The sequence below is a fragment of the Glossina fuscipes genome, unplaced genomic scaffold, assembly GCF_014805625.2.
Source record: "Glossina fuscipes isolate IAEA_lab_2018 unplaced genomic scaffold, Yale_Gfus_2 109, whole genome shotgun sequence".
NCBI classification, from domain to species: Eukaryota; Metazoa; Arthropoda; class Insecta; order Diptera; family Glossinidae; genus Glossina; species Glossina fuscipes.
In genome coordinates, this window is record NW_023998452.1 from 330,384 (window position 1) to 351,170 (window position 20,787).

General features: G+C 34.2%; 1 protein-coding gene across 7 annotated transcripts in view; it reads left to right on the top strand.

Annotated features, from left to right (window-relative positions):
• The window catches only part of LOC119638776 (CCAAT/enhancer-binding protein), a 31,505-nt gene extending 11,846 nt beyond the window's left edge, over window positions 1-19,659 (top strand). For 4 of the 7 annotated variants that reach the window (XM_038035773.1, XM_038035774.1, XM_038035775.1 and 1 more), the window contains exons 3-9: window positions 14,009-14,454; window positions 15,261-15,508; window positions 15,581-15,783; window positions 17,167-17,313; window positions 17,421-17,587; window positions 17,647-18,293; window positions 19,186-19,659. In XM_038035773.1, the coding sequence (XP_037891701.1) occupies window positions 14,009-14,454; window positions 15,261-15,508; window positions 15,581-15,783; window positions 17,167-17,313; window positions 17,421-17,587; window positions 17,647-18,293; window positions 19,186-19,546 (2,219 nt within the window). In that variant the 3' untranslated portion in view covers window positions 19,547-19,659. Of the gene's footprint in view, window positions 1-14,008; window positions 14,455-15,260; window positions 15,509-15,580; window positions 15,784-17,166; window positions 17,314-17,420; window positions 17,588-17,646; window positions 18,372-19,185 lie in introns of all 7 variants that reach the window. The other 3 variants (XR_005247498.1, XM_038035779.1, XM_038035778.1) reach the window with 3 other exon arrangements.
• Window positions 19,660-20,787: the final 1,128 nt, after the last annotated feature.

Genomic DNA, 20,787 nt, shown 5'->3' on the forward strand with positions numbered 1-20,787 from the left:
CGCGACAGCCAGCCCTAATGCTATCCAAAGCATAAACGATTTTCTACATAAATAAAAAATTCCAGACGAGCATAAAGTCATAAAAGAAAACAATAACAAAGTAAAGATAATAAAAAAGTAAAAGAAAAATAAAAATTCAAAATAAAAATTAAATAAACAAGGTGTGCATTATAAACTGTCTGTGTACATGATTGTCTACAAGTGCATATCCATGTATTGCGGTTTATATTCATTAGTCAAAGGAGTTTGGGAGTGCCTCTGTTACTTGTTTTATTCGCTGACATAAATAATAAAAGCCACTACCGATATAGTGATATACCGGTAACCGTCGTATAAATTATTGAAAATAATTGCTGCAGGAATTTTATCTACATTTTATTCATCCTCCTCTCCCCACCTATCCTCTCCTCCCATGTGCACTATGGTATAGTTCTGAAGAACCTTATAAAGGCAGGCAACACTACTACTACTTTTACCTTTCTAGAGAGCAACTCGTTTCCTCGTTTAGAAGACCTAATAAGACCTCCCAAGAATAAGGGAAAATGCTGTTTAATCAAAGAGATTGAATCTTAATGAGTTTTATTTATGTTTTTTTAAGGAACTTTCGAGCTTCGAATGCTTTCATGTTTGTTCTACTTATATGTGTTAAGCTTCAATCTGAAGTTGAAAACCCGAGGGACGCGAAGGGCGATTGAAAATGTTTTTGCCTTTTAGAGACATTTTTTGGAAACATTTTTTGCAGGAAGTTGTTAGAAAACTATGTCCTAATGTACGCATATATTGTGTCGTTTACGACAATCAACCAATAGAGCCGTTGTTTCACAAGTCGAAAAAAACAAACAAAATCGTTCAGTCACACAGTCCATTTATTATAAGCACCAAACATACGACGTTTTGGAGAAGTGCTCGGCAAAGTTACACTGCCAGATCAGATATCGAACCATTTGTCACCCGTTGCGCTGAACGTGCCCTTTGACCGATCCTTTTAGGTTTTCGGAATATGTTGTGAGGAACCAAAGTCATTCCTCGTTTTGGCCTCACAGGTTCTCCGTCTCTGAGGGGAGCACTGGAGTAAATTAAGCTAAGAGAGTTAGAATTGCAGTAAAGGGAAATTAAGTAAAGAGAAATTAGAATAGTTAGCTTAAGCCGAAGTTTAGTTTGCAAGTTAGACCAAAGTAACTGAGAGGGGAGTTGGCCGCGAAGTGAGCGAAGGAATGGGCATGCGGTTACCACGATGGTGGTGCTAGGTGTTTAGATTAAGAAAAATGAACTAACCTTTGATATAAAAAAAGGGAAATTGTCAAAGTAAAAGAAGAAATTCTGAAATATAATTTGCTAAGAAAAGAATACTTTGAAGAAATTTCTTGTGAAAGGAAACCTGGACCCGCTGAGCTACCCCCCGCACCAGGTTTTGGGCAAAAATAGCCCTTACATATAATAGCGAGGCTTTTCGTTGGAAATGTAAAATTTCGAATTTAAAATTATTGTAGCGAATTATCGAAATTTCAATGTATAGTGTTAATGTGTCTCGATTCATATCCGAAAACGTCCTGGGTTTGATTGCTCAAACATCTACGCAATGACAGTTGCAAGTCGAAAGCTAAAATGTTGTACAAAATTTATTATTATTATAAATTTAGCCAGAGAATAAATTCTAAGAATAAAGTCTTAAAGCACTAGCATCTAAGACTTTCGGCTTTATTAAAAACTCTACCGGACTTGAGATTTGAACCCACGACCATTGAGTTGCTTGTCGAGACTCTTGCCTACTAGGCCACTCAGCGGATGTACAACATTTAAAACGATACCTCTTGATGAAAAACAACATTGTGAAGCCGATCGCGTCCAACGTGTGAGCGCATTCAACACGATGACACTTTAGATTTTTTTCATTTAGTACATATTACCCCATATTATAATACCTTAAAAAGGTGGAAAGTGACTAGTCCTCCCATACGTTGTTTTTAGAAGCCCTGGAGGAGGATTGAGTGTTGAAGCGCGGGTATACCGAGTATTAGAAATATTTCGATTGGCGAAAAGTATAAATATATAGTATCTGAAGGATATTACTTTGAAGATGACGAAAAAAAAATTTGAAATAACAAATAGGCTTCAAAAAAATTTCAAAAGGAGTGCATATAAATTCCGCCCTAGGCGAAAGATATTCGTGATGAACATCCGCGTTCGAACCGGACTTAGTTCCCAATGGCCTTTCTCTTTAAAGTTCTATGAATCGACTTTAAAATCAAACTTGAGCATTCATAAAATTTCATTCATAAGATATCAAAAGTCTTTAAGAATTTCTCTCCTTTCGTCTTTTTACGCCTATTGTGGACTGCGTAAAAGAGAAAAGCACTCGCATCTTTGCATCTTGATTCCATAAAATGTGAATGAAAATTTAAGGTACATCGCGCAATGTAGCTTGATATCTGCAGATCAATAATGGACTTATGGACATCTTAGAATATTACAATGCATAGGCGAAAGCAGCTAATGTGAAGGGTGCGAATAATATACCGTTGGCTGTTTTTTTTTAGCTGTAGATCAATGATGGACTTATGGACATCTTAGAAAATTACAACGCATAAGCGAAAGAAACTAATGCTACCTCTAAGTTATGGTCTTCTAAAGGGTGCAAAGAATCTACCCTTACCTGTGATTTTTAATCTTTCTTCCAAACTCAGACTTCAAATCCTCTAAAGGATGAACGAAACCACTGTCACTTGTGCACTGTAAGCTATTAAAGAGTGCAAGAATGCAGCGTTTCTTCAAATGACTGCAAGAAAGTGCCATGTGAACCGTACACTTTTAATGCACTTTTTTACTACCTTGTGCAATCCACTAAAGGGTGCACGATTCAGAAGCAAAAAAAAAATCAACGAAAGGATTTGTAAAAAGCACTCGCCATTGCTGCTCGTCTCATCATCATATTCTTCGAAGAGACGCAGCTAGCTGTTATCCTAAGCTTAGAATATTCGCAATAAACTAAAATGTAATCGTCTATCTTTCAAACAACTGCAGGGAGTACATCACCAACTCATTAAAAATTGTTTACAGTTATGCTATAATTTAATGAATTACTGTTAAAATTTTAATTACCTTCGTTTTATTTTATTGCTATCTTCAGTTATTTTTATTACTAATCGTTAAATTTTTTGTCAGCGAAAAGGAAAGTTAAAGAGATGAAGCTAGTTAATCCATAAACTAAACTATCGGTAAAGTGCTGCACCATCATGTCGCAGTAAAGACAAATATATATATATATATATATATATCGTAAGCTTGACAAAGAAACTTTTATTGACGATTGAAATTATTTGCTAAAAAAAAAAGAAGGCCATAAAATAAACCGCAGCAAAGTATAGCAACAATTGAAATATAAAAGATGTTATATTATTCACAATTAATGTCATTAATATATATACCGTTCATTAATGAGTCTTATCTCGTGCGCGCATCCATATGTACATACTTTCACTATTTCGAATATCTTATCTTTGTAAATCGAACCATATTCATTCATTCATTCATTCATTCATTCATTCATTCATTCGTTCAATGATCCATTCATCCAATCATACATTTAACAATTCATTTATTTATTCTCCGTTCAAAAGCAGGAATTAAGAAGACTCTTCCGTTATTTAATAGCTTGATATTGTAATCTGCCCGATACGTAAATAAGAAGGAAAAAAATAGTTTATCTCACAATCCATACAAACATATGCATATGCATGTCGCACATAATTATTATAGAATTCTATACGTGTTACATATATGAATAACAGCATGTGCTTTGTGTTTTTTGTCTACCACGCTACGCTTCTACATTATCTTTCCAAGTAACTTTGTTGCCGATAAATATGAGGAAAGCGTATAGGAGAGCTATGCTCGAATCTTAAACACCCAGCAAGGCAGTAAGTAGGGGTCAGTGTACACAAAGTTCTATAGATGTTATACTATGTTCTAAACCTTTCGTTCGTGAACGGAGAGAGAGAGAGAGAGAGACAGAGATATGTATATTAATTCATGAAAATAATATTAAGCTTCTTTTCGAAGCAATTACACCCCTCCGTGAAAATAGTATTTAAAACCATGGAAATAGTATTTGAGCCCTTTATCAGAAGAAGTACCACTACTGGACCGTGTCTTATCTCTTTACAAGAAGTTTTCACTTCTTGCTTAGTTGCAGGGTAGACCTCGCTAAGCGTTTATAAATTTTTATTTGCTTAATCGCTTTTACATTTCAAGCGACGGATATAACCAGATAGTGAAGAGCGCGACTATTGGTCCTTAACTAAGCGCTTTCCGAAAGCTTTTGCATTTTAATATCTAACTTGTTGTCGGTATAAAAGAAACGAGGCTTATCTTGCTTTTTCGAGGAAACATTTTTGTATTTGAACAAAGAAACGAAAAAAAGGAGAAAGTTATTAGAGGCATTCTTAAGTGTAAAGAGAAATTTATCGCCATTGGGCAAAAAAACACTCGTTACCCAATTTGGGTGCCACAGCACAACTGGAATCTGCCTGCTTACCAATCCGTGATATAATCTCAAGGAGAGTGCAAAGTCTTAAAAAACAATGCTTATGGAATTTTCTTTTCTTTTTAAAACTCAAACCTGAAATTCGGGAATTCATTCCACAGATCGATTCTTGCTTCTGAAAACAACATTTTTGTAAACCCAAAAAACAAAAAAAGTTAAAGCAGACGATGATGATATCTTATCGATGGCGTCCAACACATCTCACTTTCATATAAAGTCATTTGCTTTACACATATCCATATGAAAAATACCATAAGGATAGGATAGGGATTTAGAGATGGACAAGAAAAGTCTTGTAAAAGTACCAGAAAAGCAATTTATCTATCGAGCCATTAAGACTAAGACACATTTTTCTTTTTTTTTTTTAGGATGTCGAGATTGAGTGGACTAAGCCAATGTCCAGACAACAGATTGTGATAATGATTTCCAAAATATATTTGCATTTAAGATTAAGCAATAAATGAGACCAGTATACGTTGAGGCCAATATGTTAAATGTATTAGTAGATCGCACAAGTATACATAACGATGTGCGACTATTGCTTCGAATAAGATTATTTTAGAGATAAAATTAATTGAAAGTAACGCTAAGGTAATAGCAACAGTTATCATAATCAAGTTTGTCTTGCTGATAAGTCAGTTCCACAATATGAGCATCAGTTTGCGCTTCAAAAAGGCGACTAAATGATGAAATGAAAGGTATTTGCGCGGGGGGCAACCCAAAGCAATCGGCTTTTCTGTAGAATAACTAAATTCCTAGCAGGAACAGCCTTCAATTCCTAAGACATATTTTTTGCGCAAATGTAACAAAATAACAACAATGATAACAAAACCGGCAAAAATAAACCAATTCAGAAAATGAGAAGAAACAAGTTTAACCGAAAAAAAAAAGAAAAAAATGCGAAAAAAGTGCAATGAAATAACAAAATACAAAGGAAAAAATAATAAAAGATTTAACGAAAAGCCAGAAATAACAGAAACATTTGCCAAAAAACAAAATAAGAAAAAAGAAAGAAAACAAAGTAACAAAGAAAAATAGCAGAAATATATACAAAGCATTAACTTTTCGATATTGAGATAAAAAGCAAAGCCGCATCTATTCTTCAATCAGTTGCAGTTAGTGAGAATTCTTAAATCTGTTTCACAGATCAAATTTAAGAGCAGACATAGTCAGCTCACAGTAGCAAAAAACAAAAAAACATATTTTTGGAAATACAGTTTTTTTTATGAAAAATATCTTTAGATCTACAATTTAGTTTAAGTCAGATTAAAAGCCCCGGGGATGAAAATGTTTGCAGCATCCATCTGTACCCTAAAAAGTTTTTCACTTTACAACTAAGATTCACCCCCGCAAGAGGAATATAATCAATTCTTTCATTTTGGGCATAATTTGGTATTTATGGATGAATTATGTCCATTTTCACCTTCGATCTGATCTATGAGATGAAGCCAAGAAGAATGCACGTAATATACAAGTTGTATAAATAAATCCTTACCGGTTCTTTTCTTTCAATAAAAAAATGCGCTTACTTCACTTAAATAAAGGGAAAAAATATTTTACTGAAATCGTTGCGCAAAGCTAACTAAGCATTTTTGCCATTTTTTTTTTTTTCTTTTTTTGATCATTTGTGGATAGCCTTTGAAGAGAAGAAATTTTAAAGTCAGGCGACGCGCATTAATTTATATGAAGTTGCGAAATTTCAACACACACACACACACACACTTTGTCAAGTCAGTTTATGTTCAGGCACTTTTAAATGTGATTTTCTATGAATATTTTTTTAAAGTTTACGAACGCTCTGACAAAATTAATATGATATAAATCCATTACAGATGACGGACATAAAAAAAAGTGATATGTTGTTTGTTTGCAGCCAATAAAGAAACGCACAAAGAAATTTATTGAGAAAGACAGAAACTTCAATTAAAACGGGGCGCTATTGGTGTGAGGGGGGAGGGGGGAGTAGGAACGGCAAGAGGGAAAAAAAGGCATGTCAAACACGGCGCCATTAGCATAACAATTTCACAAAAGCAAATGCACACATATATATATATATATATATATAGGTACATATATGAGAATATTTGTTCAATCCATGCAACAATGTTCGCTCTTATAAACATAGCCACGAATGTTTGCATTCATTATTTACTTGCATGCCTTATATATATTGTATATGCACATATATATATTAAATATGCATATATTTATTTATATATATATATAAAAGTTGTCGAGTTGAATTATATGTTTGCGTTTATTTGGTTAACGAACTTGTTTGCCCATATTCTCATATTAGCGAAGGGGAAGGTTCAATGGACATAATAATAATCTGTGAAATGTGGGCGTTTATTATTATGAAAAGTAAATTGCGTTTACAATAACAATAAAAGCAAGCAAAGCAATTGCTCTAATGTTTCGTTTAAAGAAATTAAAAAAAAAAAAAAAAAAAAAAATTATTAATAAAATCTGAAAGTAATTTAAATTTTATTGAGATCACCTTATAACGCCAGCAAACAATACTATATGCCTGTTACTTTAGCAGCCAATAATTAAAGGCTTCAAATGTTATTCACAAGCATCTGATGCATATATGGTAGTTGATGGCTCGGGTGCTTGCTTGCTTGCTTGCTTGCTTGCTGGCAAACATTTCAACCTATCAACTGAAAGTCATAAGACTTGATTTGACTTCGGTTACATCAAAGTGGTTGTTACTTCATCTTATCAATGATGACTTGAAGAAGAAAAGAAAAATATTAAAATATTTAATTAAAGTGGAAGCTTTTATTTCGCTTTGCTAAACTTTTTTAATGCTTATCTGGCATTTTTCTCTTCAATAATATTTTTCTTCTCGCAAAGCCAATAATAACTGTTTTCCTTGTTAATTATCAAAGTTAATTATGTTGAAACTCATAAAATTTAATTATCATTACTATTACTATTATTATCAAGTAAAGCGACTAATTTTATGAGATTGTAAAAAATTTTTTTAACGTTTTCGCCAAATATGCATGCAACTAAACCGTCACTTATTAGCAGAAATTTCGTTTTATTACAATCATAAAACTCCTTAAAGAGCACTGCATCTTTTTGACGATCGCTACTGTTAAGAGCAAGTTTTATTCATGTCCATCGTGGTCATGTTGTCAAAAACCTGTTCCGAACATCAATGCAAATCAATTATTATAAGCTATTTTGCTATTTTGCAGGCTTTTATGCGATTAGCATAACACTTAGATACGAGCGGATTTGTTTTGTCAACTAAATCGAAATGCGGTAGGATAACTGTAAAGTTTTACTTTGGTAGCGTTATTAATACGGGATTATAAAATGATCACTGAAACTGTTAATGGAAGATTTGCTGACTCTTCTTATCATTTCCTTATGTTATATATATATATATATATTTTTTTTTTAATATGACAAATCAACCAGAGGATGCTTTCCATTCGTGTAATACGCTAGTGGTCAAAAAGAAGAGAGGAAAGAGAAAGAAATAGGGAAGTGGCTGCCGCATATTAATGGAGATGCGCCCAATCGGCAAGTATTATCCCGACTGAACACTCACTATAAAGCTACGACCAAAGAAAACTCTACTGCATCTGGGATTTGAAACTGCGAACACTAAGTCTCGGCTGCTGTGGTTGAATGTTTGTTTTTGCATAACGCATATTTTTTGCAAACCGACTTATTAATCATGAACTATAGATGAGACATGAGGAGGTGAGAGAGATGGTTAAGTTGACTCAGAGTCTCATCACGTTGGTGAAAGTTTCTAGAAGTTCACGTCCATACGCAGCGTCCCAGGTATTGTGACAGCAGTTATCCAAATCTCGGTTCACTGTTGGGCATCCGTCTACCATACGTGAAGGCTTGAAAATGTGTATGAATGTTTCACTTGGAATGCTTCACTTCCCTTAACTTGGATTTCTGAAGTACTTGATTAACTCGTGTCTACGTTCGGAATATTGTTGACAAAACCGTAATAATCACTGGATTGTTAGTCTAAAATGTGCCAAATGACGACGGACGTGTTAGTTAGTAGAACGATTTCATTTCTATATTAAAGGTTCAGCGGCCTTTTTTAGCTCAAGATCTACCATGACTTATAAGTCTCTAGTCCGATGCAGGTGTATGGAGCCAAGCCATTTCTTGCACTGCAGCTTCACATTGTTAGTATAAGAAGTTCTCTGCGTGATGATTATAAGTGATTGTTTGAATGCACTTTTCGGTGAATGTTGAATTCCATTGTTTCATTTCATTTCTTACGGCCGTAAGCAGCCAAACAGTACTTAGAAGACACATGTGCCGATGTAAATTAAAACAAACAACTAATCAAGAATAGGAAGGAGCATCTGATAAATATTTCACAATATTTATAGAAGGAAGGACACATTTGGTGCACTGGCTTCATATGATTGCGGCCACACGCTCTCGATGGTAAATGAAACCTCACATGACAATGCAAGATTAGCGAGAAGAGAGCAAGCAGTATTAAGCTTTCCATATTCTTAGCTTATTTTTGTGATACTTGAATGGCAATAACTTCTTTATCTTTCAACCGCAAATGGCAGATGGGAATGCAAGTCGAGCGGTAAATCGAATAAGGGTTGAAAGGACAATAATTTCTTTCCCTGTTTATCTAAAAAGTTTCTTTTTATTATCAAACTTCGCTTGCTAGCACGCGATATATCTATTAATTAATATGGGATAGTAAAATATGATCCAATTGAATCTACAGTGCAGCCAAGGCCTGTTGCACAGAACGTTTGCTAAAAAACATTTAAGTTCAAAAGGGACGATCGGAAAAAACAAGTCATCATTTTTTGCAAAACGGGGCCTAAGAACATTATATGCGGTCGTCACCGAACCTTTTATACCCGTCACAGTTCTCCTAAAAAACAAAAAGGAACTTCATTTTAATACCCTATAAAATGGGATGGGCGCAGTTGATTTTTTCTATTTTCAGAATAGAAGTGGAAATTGATAGGGTGTTGGTTGGGCAGGGGAAGAGATGAAGAGACGAACAGCCAAACATGCTTAGGTGGCCAAGAATTTATATGCTTTATGAGGATTTTGTGACTTGTGTCTGCGGGTTATAAAGGTATTGAGAAAGTACTTAAATGCTTACATACCATACTAGTGGATAGTCGTAGTCAACTTTTCCCATTTTTATGCAGGTGCAATAGCATCGTCTAGAGAATAGAATTTGTGTGTTTATGAGTAACGAGCAAAAAGCCAATTTTGTATTCGTTCTGTAAAACAGTAATGTTCTCAGATTACCTGATACTGTAGACGTATGATTTGATAGATTTGGCTAAATCGCTTTAAAATTTTAAGACGATAAGGAAATTATGCACTTTGTGGGTTCTCTGACACTTCCTTCTGTGCGTTGCAAAGAGCATTGAATATATCCCGCGTACTTTGGTGATCGGTGTAAGAATTACATAAAACAAAACAGTGCAGAGTAATCCAAGATTCGATTCTCAAGATTTTGAATTTTTGCTTAAGCTATTTTGTAGCAAAAAACAAATCTTTGTCTATCTTTAGTTTAGTTTGTAGGCAAAGTATTTGCTTGTTACGTGTACTCGTCCGATAAGATAAATGCAATTTTATGTAATTAAGTATTTAATATTTCGCTCTGTAAACTGTAACTCATATTCATTTCTGCAACCGTTACTCGTGTTCGTTTCGCAAGCGAGTAACTTTACCATCATCTGCAGCTTTTCTTTTTTCTATAAAAGAACAACGCATGCGTTCCTTACTATATCCAACTCAACAAAAATTTTCGCTCTATTTTCTTTTTGCTGATTTCCCCTTTGTGAAGCAGCTGTTTTTCGTTGGCCCCTTTTAAGGTTATATCATGATATTTCTTTTTCTTCTTCCGCGAGCCAGCAAACCAACAACAGATGATTAACTGCGCTGCACAAAGCTCTCTACTTGAACCTTAGTAAAGCATTGCGATATTTATTCGCGTTCTTTTCTTAGATAAGCATTTATTGGAAACTGTTATATAATGTCGGAATAGGGCGACCTTTAGCGACCTGTAGGAATTTTTTACAATCACGATTCTCCTTCAGTTTACGTAACTTTCTGGGCGTCAATCAATTCAAAATACGATCGGTTATAGGACTCATAAGGTACGGCTAGCTTCACCTCTCCTCACTTTTTTTTAAATGGATCCGACGAAGCGAAACTTGCGATAGTCTATCCGAAAAACGCCTTGCCTTCCACCGATCAGTCTCTCCCCTTAGTAAAGAAAGCACGCTCATACCAACATAAGACAGGATTCTTACGTAAAGTTCTTTCAAAGTGCCCTCAAAATTGCTCCCCACCACCTCCCGTATGAAGCCTAAAAACCCTTTAAACCTTAAACTCATTGCTTGTTGCAAGAATTTTTTCCCTATAACAAGCGACTTCTAACAGAAGGGCTCTATCAAGTTCCTAAGAAAATTGGTCAATTATATTAAATGCACTGATGAATAATTGCTTTAAAGCAAGAAAACTTTTTCTTTCTTATTTTTCTGTGAATGACATAATGACAAGTTATAAAGGCTTAATATGTCCCAAGCATTTGAGATATGCAGCTATCGTGAGACACCTGATATTCGCCAGACGTGCATAAACAATAATTTTATAACTATGTGAAATCAAGTACTGAGTTAAACATGAAAAAATAAACTAAAGACAAGTTGTGCAGAAAATTGCGCTATTAGCCACCGGTAATCAAATTACATGATTATTAGTGATTGCGTATGTGAATGCACCCGTGTAGACTAACAATGTAACCCGGTGTGCGCACGCTGTTTGCGGTAGACAAGCGTACTTGAAGTTACGTAATGTCGTTCTTTTTTGCATTTAAAAAGCCCACAAGGATGTAAGTAGGTATAAAATGTATTCGTCAAAGGTTATTCGGAAACTTTGTAATAATAATTTAATTTAATTCTCATGCAAGAAAAACTATGACTTAGCTAGAAGCTAGATCAATGACAGTTAATTGGTGCTCTTCCAAGACGAAGTTACGCTTGTAATCAGACATTTCCGGGAACGATAGCTATTCGTGAAGCCTCTGAACTGGAATTGTTATTGACGTCACTACCTACTTTTACACATAAACCAAAACTGTCCCCCGGTGCATTCGTTTGTTTAATACAAAGTTTCAAAACGATTTAATGCGATCAACTAATCATTATTATCTTCTCTGACGTCTTCTTAGCCGCTCAGTCATTCGTCCGTACATTCGCAAATTTTTAATTTTTCCTCAATACGGACTTCGGAATAGTTTCGCACTTGTTAGGTTTATATTCAAATCATGAAAACAGAGCTCGGACGAGACGTTGCACTACGACCCAATCTGGCCCAATCTTGCAGCAAAAAATCCATACAATGTTTCTTTAAGCTTAACGCAGTCTCTAGGCAGAGAGTTTCGGAGACTTGAGCCTCAACGACAAATAACGACGTTAAGCCTCTAAAAAAGGTTTACCTGCATATCTGTCCGCCCATATATTGCGGTCTCCAGGAGGGAAAGGTCTTGTTAAATCGTTTGCCTGTCCAAGTTAACGGGTACAAAGTTCCCCAAATTTCCTAGCCAACTGCCAACACCCACAGTAAACCCCTGCAAAGGTCTTTCCACCGCTCATTCACCGTTCCGACACTGGGAGCGACGAGTTACGCGAATTTCATAAATTCATGTAATCAATCCTGTACTTCGGGAAACAAATCTGCATGTCGGATACCCACGTTAAGCCTCTCGAAGAATTCTCGTGTGGAAGTGCGCGCGCTTTTAGCGCCCTAGTCGAACTAGGGTTAAACTTTGGCGACCTCAGCTGCTCAGAATAACGGCTAATATGCGGGACCGCTTCTTCCACTGCCCATCTCTCAAGTACCCGGAAAATTTAAAAGATTTAAAAAAATTCTAAAACAGTCATTTCTGCTTGATGATCATAGAACAAAGCTTGGTTAGTTTAGTTTTAAAAAAGAATAAGATTCCATTTCCATTGGTTTGTCCAATGCTAACTTGAAAAGATGAAAATTGCACGGCATTTACTTCAACGGCTTATAATGCAGAAATTGATTTAAAGCTTGACACGAATTCTTTATAACGCATTTCGATTCTAAGACACTTTGTTTGACTTTAAATTTTTCATGAAATGAAGTAATACTACAGTGACATGTGGTTGGGTTACTTGTATCGATTATTCCGCAATGACTCAATTCTTAGATGCTTGCCCACCTACGCTTAGAAAACTTGTGCATGCTCAGTAAATATGTAATAATGCAATAAATTGGCAAAAACATATGTTCGCGTCTTGTCTTCCATTTATACTTTCAATATAATTGCCCGTCCTTAGAGCAATGTGCAGAAGTGCTATTTACCGTTCTCTTTTTTTTGCCTTTCTCATATTTATTTCAAACATTTGCAAACACCAGTCCCTTATTCCGCACTCCTTTAACCTCCAATATAATTGCCCGTCTTTAGAGCAATGTGCAGAAGTGCTACCTAGCTGCCCTTCTCTTCTTTCTGCCTTTCTCACATTTATTTCAAACATTTGCAAACACCAGTCCCTTATTTCGCACTCCTTTAACCTATAATGCTTTTCAGCCGTGTACACCTTTACCTGTAATACTTTTTAAATATGCGGCATATCTGCACGTATAAGGGATATAGTTGAACATTGAATCATTGAAAAAAGAAAGAAATCAATATTGAAATTTCGTTTTTGCCAACCTGAGATTTGCTATTAGGTATATAGATTTGTTATTAGGTTTCTAGTACACAATAAGTAAGCGATTAAATGCAAAATTCCAACTTCGTTTAGCCAGCTCAAGGTACATCTGTCGGATTGTAAAGTTTTCTTTTCTCTTTTATTTCACTCTTTATTTATCTTATGTGTAAATAAATTGAAATTTATATATATATATATATATATTTATATATATTTTCTTCTTTTTTTTTTTTTTTTTTTTTTTTTCTTAATTAACCAACCATAACATTTGACTCTCGGACTTGATGAGAACGGAAATTAAATAAAACTAAATAGAATAAAAGAATCGATGAACGGACTGAGAGTAAACTACATATCGAACTGATATTCTTTTTGTTTTTCATCTTTTATTTTGTTTTTGATTTATTTAATTAAAGTACAATTTACTATAAGACTATGATTTTTAAAATAGAAACATAACGTGCATATGTAAGCAAGCACATGCCTGACTGGCTGGCTATTTTCTTACCTATATATGTGCGCTGAAAACGAGGTGGTCGGTCTACGTTGAGGCTAAAACAAATGGAGCGCAAATTTTATACAATCAAGGTCAATGAGAGAAAAAAAAAAACATACGAACCGTTCAAAAGAAACCAATAATTGCTATTGCATGCACATATATTGGTCGATTCCAATTAACTGTTTTTAATTAGCCAAAGTAATTGCATTAATTACAATTCTCTTCATCTAATTATTGCAGGCACTTCGGAAGCGAATAAACGTAAAAAATTGAAAACTCGCAGTAACGCAACCCTATCGAATTCTTTGGGTTATTCAAAGGATCATTTGGACGCTTGGTTAGAAACTTGTCTCAAAGATGCTTCCAATGCCCAGCTATCATCGTCATCAGAGTTCTTGGATTACAATCCTTCAATCAATACTATGACAGTAACAGCGACAGCAAACCCAGTAACAATGGGCAGAAATATGTTTCCAATTGTCCAACAAAATCATCACACAATGCAGTGCAATTCAAATTCGAATTCATCTTTACAACAACAACAACAGCAGCAGCAGCAACAGCAACAACAACAACAGCAGCAACAACAACAATTTGCTTTAAGAACAAATCCCATTAGCAATAATATGCCAAATAATTACAATAATAATAATTTCAATGCTCCTTTCAGCCAAGGTTTTCAAAAGGTATTTATTATTTTCTTATTCTAGATAGATATTCAGGTTCAATAAACTTTATAAATGAAAAAAAATATATATATTTTTATACTCTACATCACTGGTGGCACATGGTATATTAAGTTTATACTGACGTATGTAACACGCTTACAAAGAGCTTAAGACTAGTCCATTTTTTATTATACCGAGCGATTCAGCAAATGATTCTGAATAAGCCTGTCTGTCTGTCTGTCTACTGAGTTATGATATTTTGATGAAACTGGGTACACCGACGTGCTTTACCTTAAGGACGAACATTATTAAAAATGGTTTGGATCACTCCGCCCTTCCGACCGCTCTCCATATAATGTGCTACTATTAAAAGTCATCCAAAGTCGGAAAAAAATCACGGTTTCCAAAATTTCTCGATAAAACTTGCTCTGTAATAATGTTTGGACATTTTAAATTTGTATAAAAAATTTGCTTTTTCTGGGGCAAATTTTTAAACCCTCCCTCAAATAATCGCTCCTAGGATAATTGAATCTCTATATATAGTAAAAAGGCATAATTTTTAATATTTCATGGTGAGAATTATTTCATAATATAAAATAAATTGACATAGAAATCAACCTTATCGAATTTGAACTCCATAGATCTAAATTTTGCGTATCAAAAGTATGCCTTATGAGTATGAAGATAATGCTTAACGCTTGATGGATTGTTATCAAAACAACTAAATAAGTGTATAAGGCGAAGTGGTGAAGGGTACTTAATAGTCGGCCTTGCCCGACTATAATGTTCTTACTTATTTTTTTTTTTTTGTATATATGTTTTAGCAAAACATGCCAAATTTTATGAAAAATACAAATCGCTATACAAATATGTTTCCCCCCATGGGATTATTAACCAGCGGCGGCACTAGCTACTTTAGCCAAACTGAAGGCTCACAAGATTTTGCTAGTTTACCACCAATGGTTAACATTATGGGTGGCAATGGTGGTGGTAATGGCAATTCATCCGAACATGAAAATAATTCCACTGATGTTTTAGACGGCAGTACCAACAATCCAAATATTAATAGAGGGTAAGTAATTAAGAAAACAACAACAAATAAAAAAGAACTTAATTCTTTTAATCAGCCATTATTTATCATTAGTTTCAGATTTAGCGATCCTTGTTTATTAAATCCTTCCGATAATGACTCGAAATTAAGCGGCCAAAACACTCCAGATAAACGCACCGGTACAACAAATGATGCAGATAATAATACGAATAAATTCTTTTCAATTTTAATGGAACAAATTCAACTGCTACATGAAACGAATTCAAAGATTTGCCGGAACTTGCACGAAACAAAAGGTAAGAAACTAAACTTGAGTGAAATTAATTAAATAATTTTTCAATTTTTCAAATTTTTCAAATGAATTTAAACCAAGTCGCTTCTATATTGTATTTTTTTAACTTCGAGTCTATATAGGACTATTCGACCTAATGAAATAAAGGAGCTCTTGAGCAGATTTGCATTACAAGTTAACAATAAGAAAATCATAGTCCATAGCCAAGTCCGAATATTCTTGCACCGAACGTCTCAACCATGGAATTTTTACGCTCATCATGAAAACACGAGTAATTTTAAATTGATATCTATCGTTACGAAAACTATATGCGTGTAGCGTATTTAATGCGGGTCCGTGCTCCGTTGTAATATTATTACTTGCTACCCGATCCGCGTGGTGGCCGAGCAGGCAATAGTCTCCAGTAGCAATTCAGTGATCGTGGGTGCAAATCTCAAGTGTGGTAGAGTTTTTAATAAAGCCGAACAATTTATTCTCTGACTAAATTAATTATAACAATAATAATAACAGTAATAATATTTGCTACCTTGCCAAGAAGAACACTGAATTAATTTCTATCGGCCGTTCTCCTTCGATTCAAAAACAATAAAAGAAAATTTGTTTAAATCAAACGTAGAACGCATAGAGTATCTGTATTCTTGATCAGCATCAAATTCTAGATTGATTTAAGTGTGTTCGTCCGCTCTCCCGTCTATCTGTCTGTCCACGTAATCTCTCCCCTCGTTGCTTATAAACCACAAAAACCACGATAACAAAAATTTGCATTTATGTTTCAAGGCAGTGCCGTAAAATCTGTAAAAAAGGATAAAATCATCCACGCCTACTCAATATTGTGGAATATTAAAAGTTCGTTCTTTTATCAAAACGTTTGCGGCACGTAGAAAGAAGCTTCACAGATTATATAAAGTCAGCATATTAATGATCAGAATTAAGCGATGATGGGTATAAAAGACTCGGTTCCAGCCGAATATAATTTTCTTATTTCCCCGTTTTGCGTTCAATCTCTGATGCAAAGCAGAGTGAACTTCGTCAGCTCTTAATAAAATAAAAAGTCTTCGCTTACAGTACAATCAGTAAATCTGCCCAACTGCTCCAACGCGTTCTTTTTTATGCGAACATCCCTTATGTGTATGATTTAGGTATCGTGCTCTGCATTCTCCCTTGTAAATATTTATGTGTACAGATAATGTCTCTTACAATTTCTATGTCTTTCCTTGTGTTTCTCTTGAAATATTAACAATTGTTTGTTGTTTGTTTTTTTAATTTTATGTTTAATTTATGTTTTATTTATTTGTTTTTTCTTTCTTTATGTGTGGGTTTTGTCGATCTTTTGTCAATTTTTCTTTTTGTACGATTTGTTTTTTTTTTTTTTTGCGTACAACTTTAGTTGATATTGAAGCTTTAAAGCACGCGCCCAGTTGGGGTTTGAGGCACCGTAGAGATAGCATAAGTGGATTAAGTACACACAGTCAGCCCATGATATTTGGCGGTGGATTTGGTGGCACACAAAGTCCAGCGCCAACATATCATTCAGGTAGGTTTCGTACCTTGCTAAAGCAAAGATTGTGAAAAACATTTACATTGTGTGGCATGAGAAATTAAATTGAAATTATTAAATTTATTACATTTTTATATATGCAGGAGCGTATACGCCAGGTATGATGACCGATGTAGTGCGCGAGGTTAAGGAAGCCGCCCGTGTGCGTGAAGATGCTTTACTAAATCGCGTTAAAGCATTGGTAGAGGAACGTCAATGGTCTATAAATGAATCTAATTTACGTATAATGCGAGACCTTGAAGAATTAAAAGTATGAACACACATCCGTATATACACGTTTTAAGTGAAACCATGTTTCTCTTTCTTTAGTCGCAAGTTCATCATTTACGCTTGGAACGCAAGGAGTCTAATAAACGCATTAATCATTTAGAAGCCGAAAATAAATATATGCGTCAAATTTTGGCCACAATATTCAATAGTAATCGGCATGTTCCCGATATTATTTATGAAAATGAAACATTACGTCCACGAAAACCATTTCCGCATCACGCGCGTCGTGCACAACCTTTAAATCTTCAATACGGTACAATACATCATCAATCGATGCCAAAGACATTGTCGGTAGATGAACAAGATGAAGAACCTTTACATATTATTGAAACTCCGTCCACCAATTCCACGGCCGACATGGCCTCAGCAGTAAATGCACAGAAAGCAATTGAAATGCGCAACTCATTCTCTAGTTCTGACGGAGGCAGCATAAATAACGATACGGGCAACAATGGTAATGCAAAATTTATTCCTGTTATGTCGCCGCCGAATTTCGCTTTAGTTTCTTCGCCGCCTGATGATGTGAAACGGAAAAGAGATAAGATTATGGCGAAACCGAGTAAAGAAGAAACTGGAACTGATACGGGTTTGGAAGTTAGTAACACAAATATTTCGAACCAAGACTTAAGACGAGAGTTAAAAGAAGCTGTAGCTGCTCGTAAAGATGCAGCTGAACGTATTATAGCGTGGGTTTAAATTTAACTCTTATTAGTTATCTGCTTTATTTCTCGTTAAACTCACTTTCACAATTTTTTATACACACAGTATGTTGGTTTGTTATACGTTTATTCTGTTATTTGTTTTTTTTTTTTTTTTTTTTATTTGCATGCATATACAAGTACTGCTTTAAAAAAAAAACCATAATAATCAATGCCTTATAGTCTATCGGTAGAACAAAATATATTGATTATATAAGACAAGAAGCATGATTAATTAGCTTGGCTAAACGGTCGTCTGGGATTCCTATAGGCAGTTACGTTTTGGTCCGCATAGAAAGTTACATTGACAAAACTATAAGAAGAAGCGTAAAAGAAAATTTTGGGTTATTTTTTTTTTAGACAAATAACGAAAACCGTAATAACATAGGTCAAAACTTAAGTAACAAAGGTATCAATGAATTGTACAAGACTTTGATTAAAAAAATTGGACGAAAACCACCTAAAGAAGAAAGGTTTTAATCAAATACCGAGGTGGAAATTGACCCAATCCGAATCATTTTTCCATATAGCCTTCCTTCGACATTGGCTATGAATTTAACTGAGATTAACTAACCTAAAGACGCTAGGGCGCCAAGCAAAAGAATTTATGAATTTGCATAGAGATCGTGAAGAACACAGTATACCTATTGTAGATAACGAAGGCCGCTATACTTATGTCAGTTTAATTTCATATTATATTCCTTAGCAATTACTCATCAAAAGTTAGCATTAATTATTATAAAATTAATTTTGTTTATTGTCTCACATAAGCACCCCGATTCCATCACATAATATTATACTACATATATATTAATTCATTAACCATAACCATGTGGACAGTCGTGAAATTTTTGTAATCTCTCTCGATCTTTGTTTTTAGACTTGAGAAATTGGTTAAGAATCTACAAGTCCATGCTACTACTACTACTACTACTACTAGTACTACTAGCACACATCATGCATCTGCAACAACCCCTAGCACTTCCATTGATGTACCATCACAACCACAACAACAACATTTATCAAATGGTGATGGTAGTATTCTATTAAATAATACAGGAGCTACAAGTAAAACTAATAAACGGGCAGCATATTCCACATCTTCGATTAAAAGAAATCATAATAATAAATGGTCAGGAAATGCAAATGCCAGCATTAGCAGCAGCAGTAACAGCAGTAGCAATTTAGCTAATAGTTCGCCAGTTAAATTAACTGTTGCCGGACCAATAACCGATTTATAGTTTAAAAGATATTCATTGCTATCAAGTGCAACTTTTAATGGTGGTATACGAATCTCACATTTTTGAATTGACTGTGCAGTTGAAAAATGGCAACGAATACACTTTTGGATTCCATAATATAGTACAATAAAGAAAGCAAACGATCAAAAAATTCGGAAAAACTTTTAACTTAAACTTAGATAATTTTTACCATTAACATTAGCATAAAGTACGTTAAAAATCGTTTGTGTTCTTAAACGAAGTTATTTGGTGACTAATATACCCCTGCAAGTACTAAAAACGTTAAGAATCTCTAATCTATGTAATGATTTCATTAATTAATAATTTACTTCAACGTTTTTATTTTTTTTTTTTTTGATATTGATATTTCATTAATGTGAAAATGTTATTTACTGACTTACATGAATATTATTATATATTATAATACATGCGTATATGCATATGTTTTAAGTCGTACCCGAGTTAATAATAGGTTGATGAAAAGGAAATTTCGTTTGGACATTTGAATAATCTGTTTAAATGAAAATATATATATACGTAAAAATATATTTTGTTAGTTTATATATTTATGTGTAATTTTCTTCCTTTTTTTTTTAATTACTTATTAGTGTAAGTGCCATTTTATCAAACTAAATAAAACATAGAAACATAGAAAATTTCCATGAAAATGTATTTTGTCTTTTTAATTAGTAACAACATCGGCCCCAAGCAACAGGAAGAAACTGTTTTAAAACTAACTGTGGGAATACTTTATTTTATCAATCTTCGAAATTTTATCATTTCGTCTCGCGCTTTACGCAAATTAGGTTTCGTGAATTCTCGCGGTATACCTGGTTTTTCGTGAACTGATAGAAATCCTGAAGTAAATTCAATGAGCAGCAAATTTACTTTGATTGAATCAATTACTTACTATAGTGAAATTGGTGTTGATTGAATGAAAGATGTAACTTAATGCTTAATGCTTACGTTAGCATAAAATTAAAATTAGGTTAAATAATATAAATGCTTATGCTAATAACAAAAAAATTAAAATCCTTACACCAATAACAGAACCTAAAGTCATGTCACTAGGTATATTAAGAATATTACAAATGGGTGCTGTCTCCTACAATTAAATGCTCTCTAGAAGTGTTTAAAAAATCCTAGTTTTGGTATATAAAAATTTATTTACTTTTTCGCTTTTCAACAACAAACAATAGTTGAATAACATAGCTTAACCAGCTTGAGATTCTCAGATGATT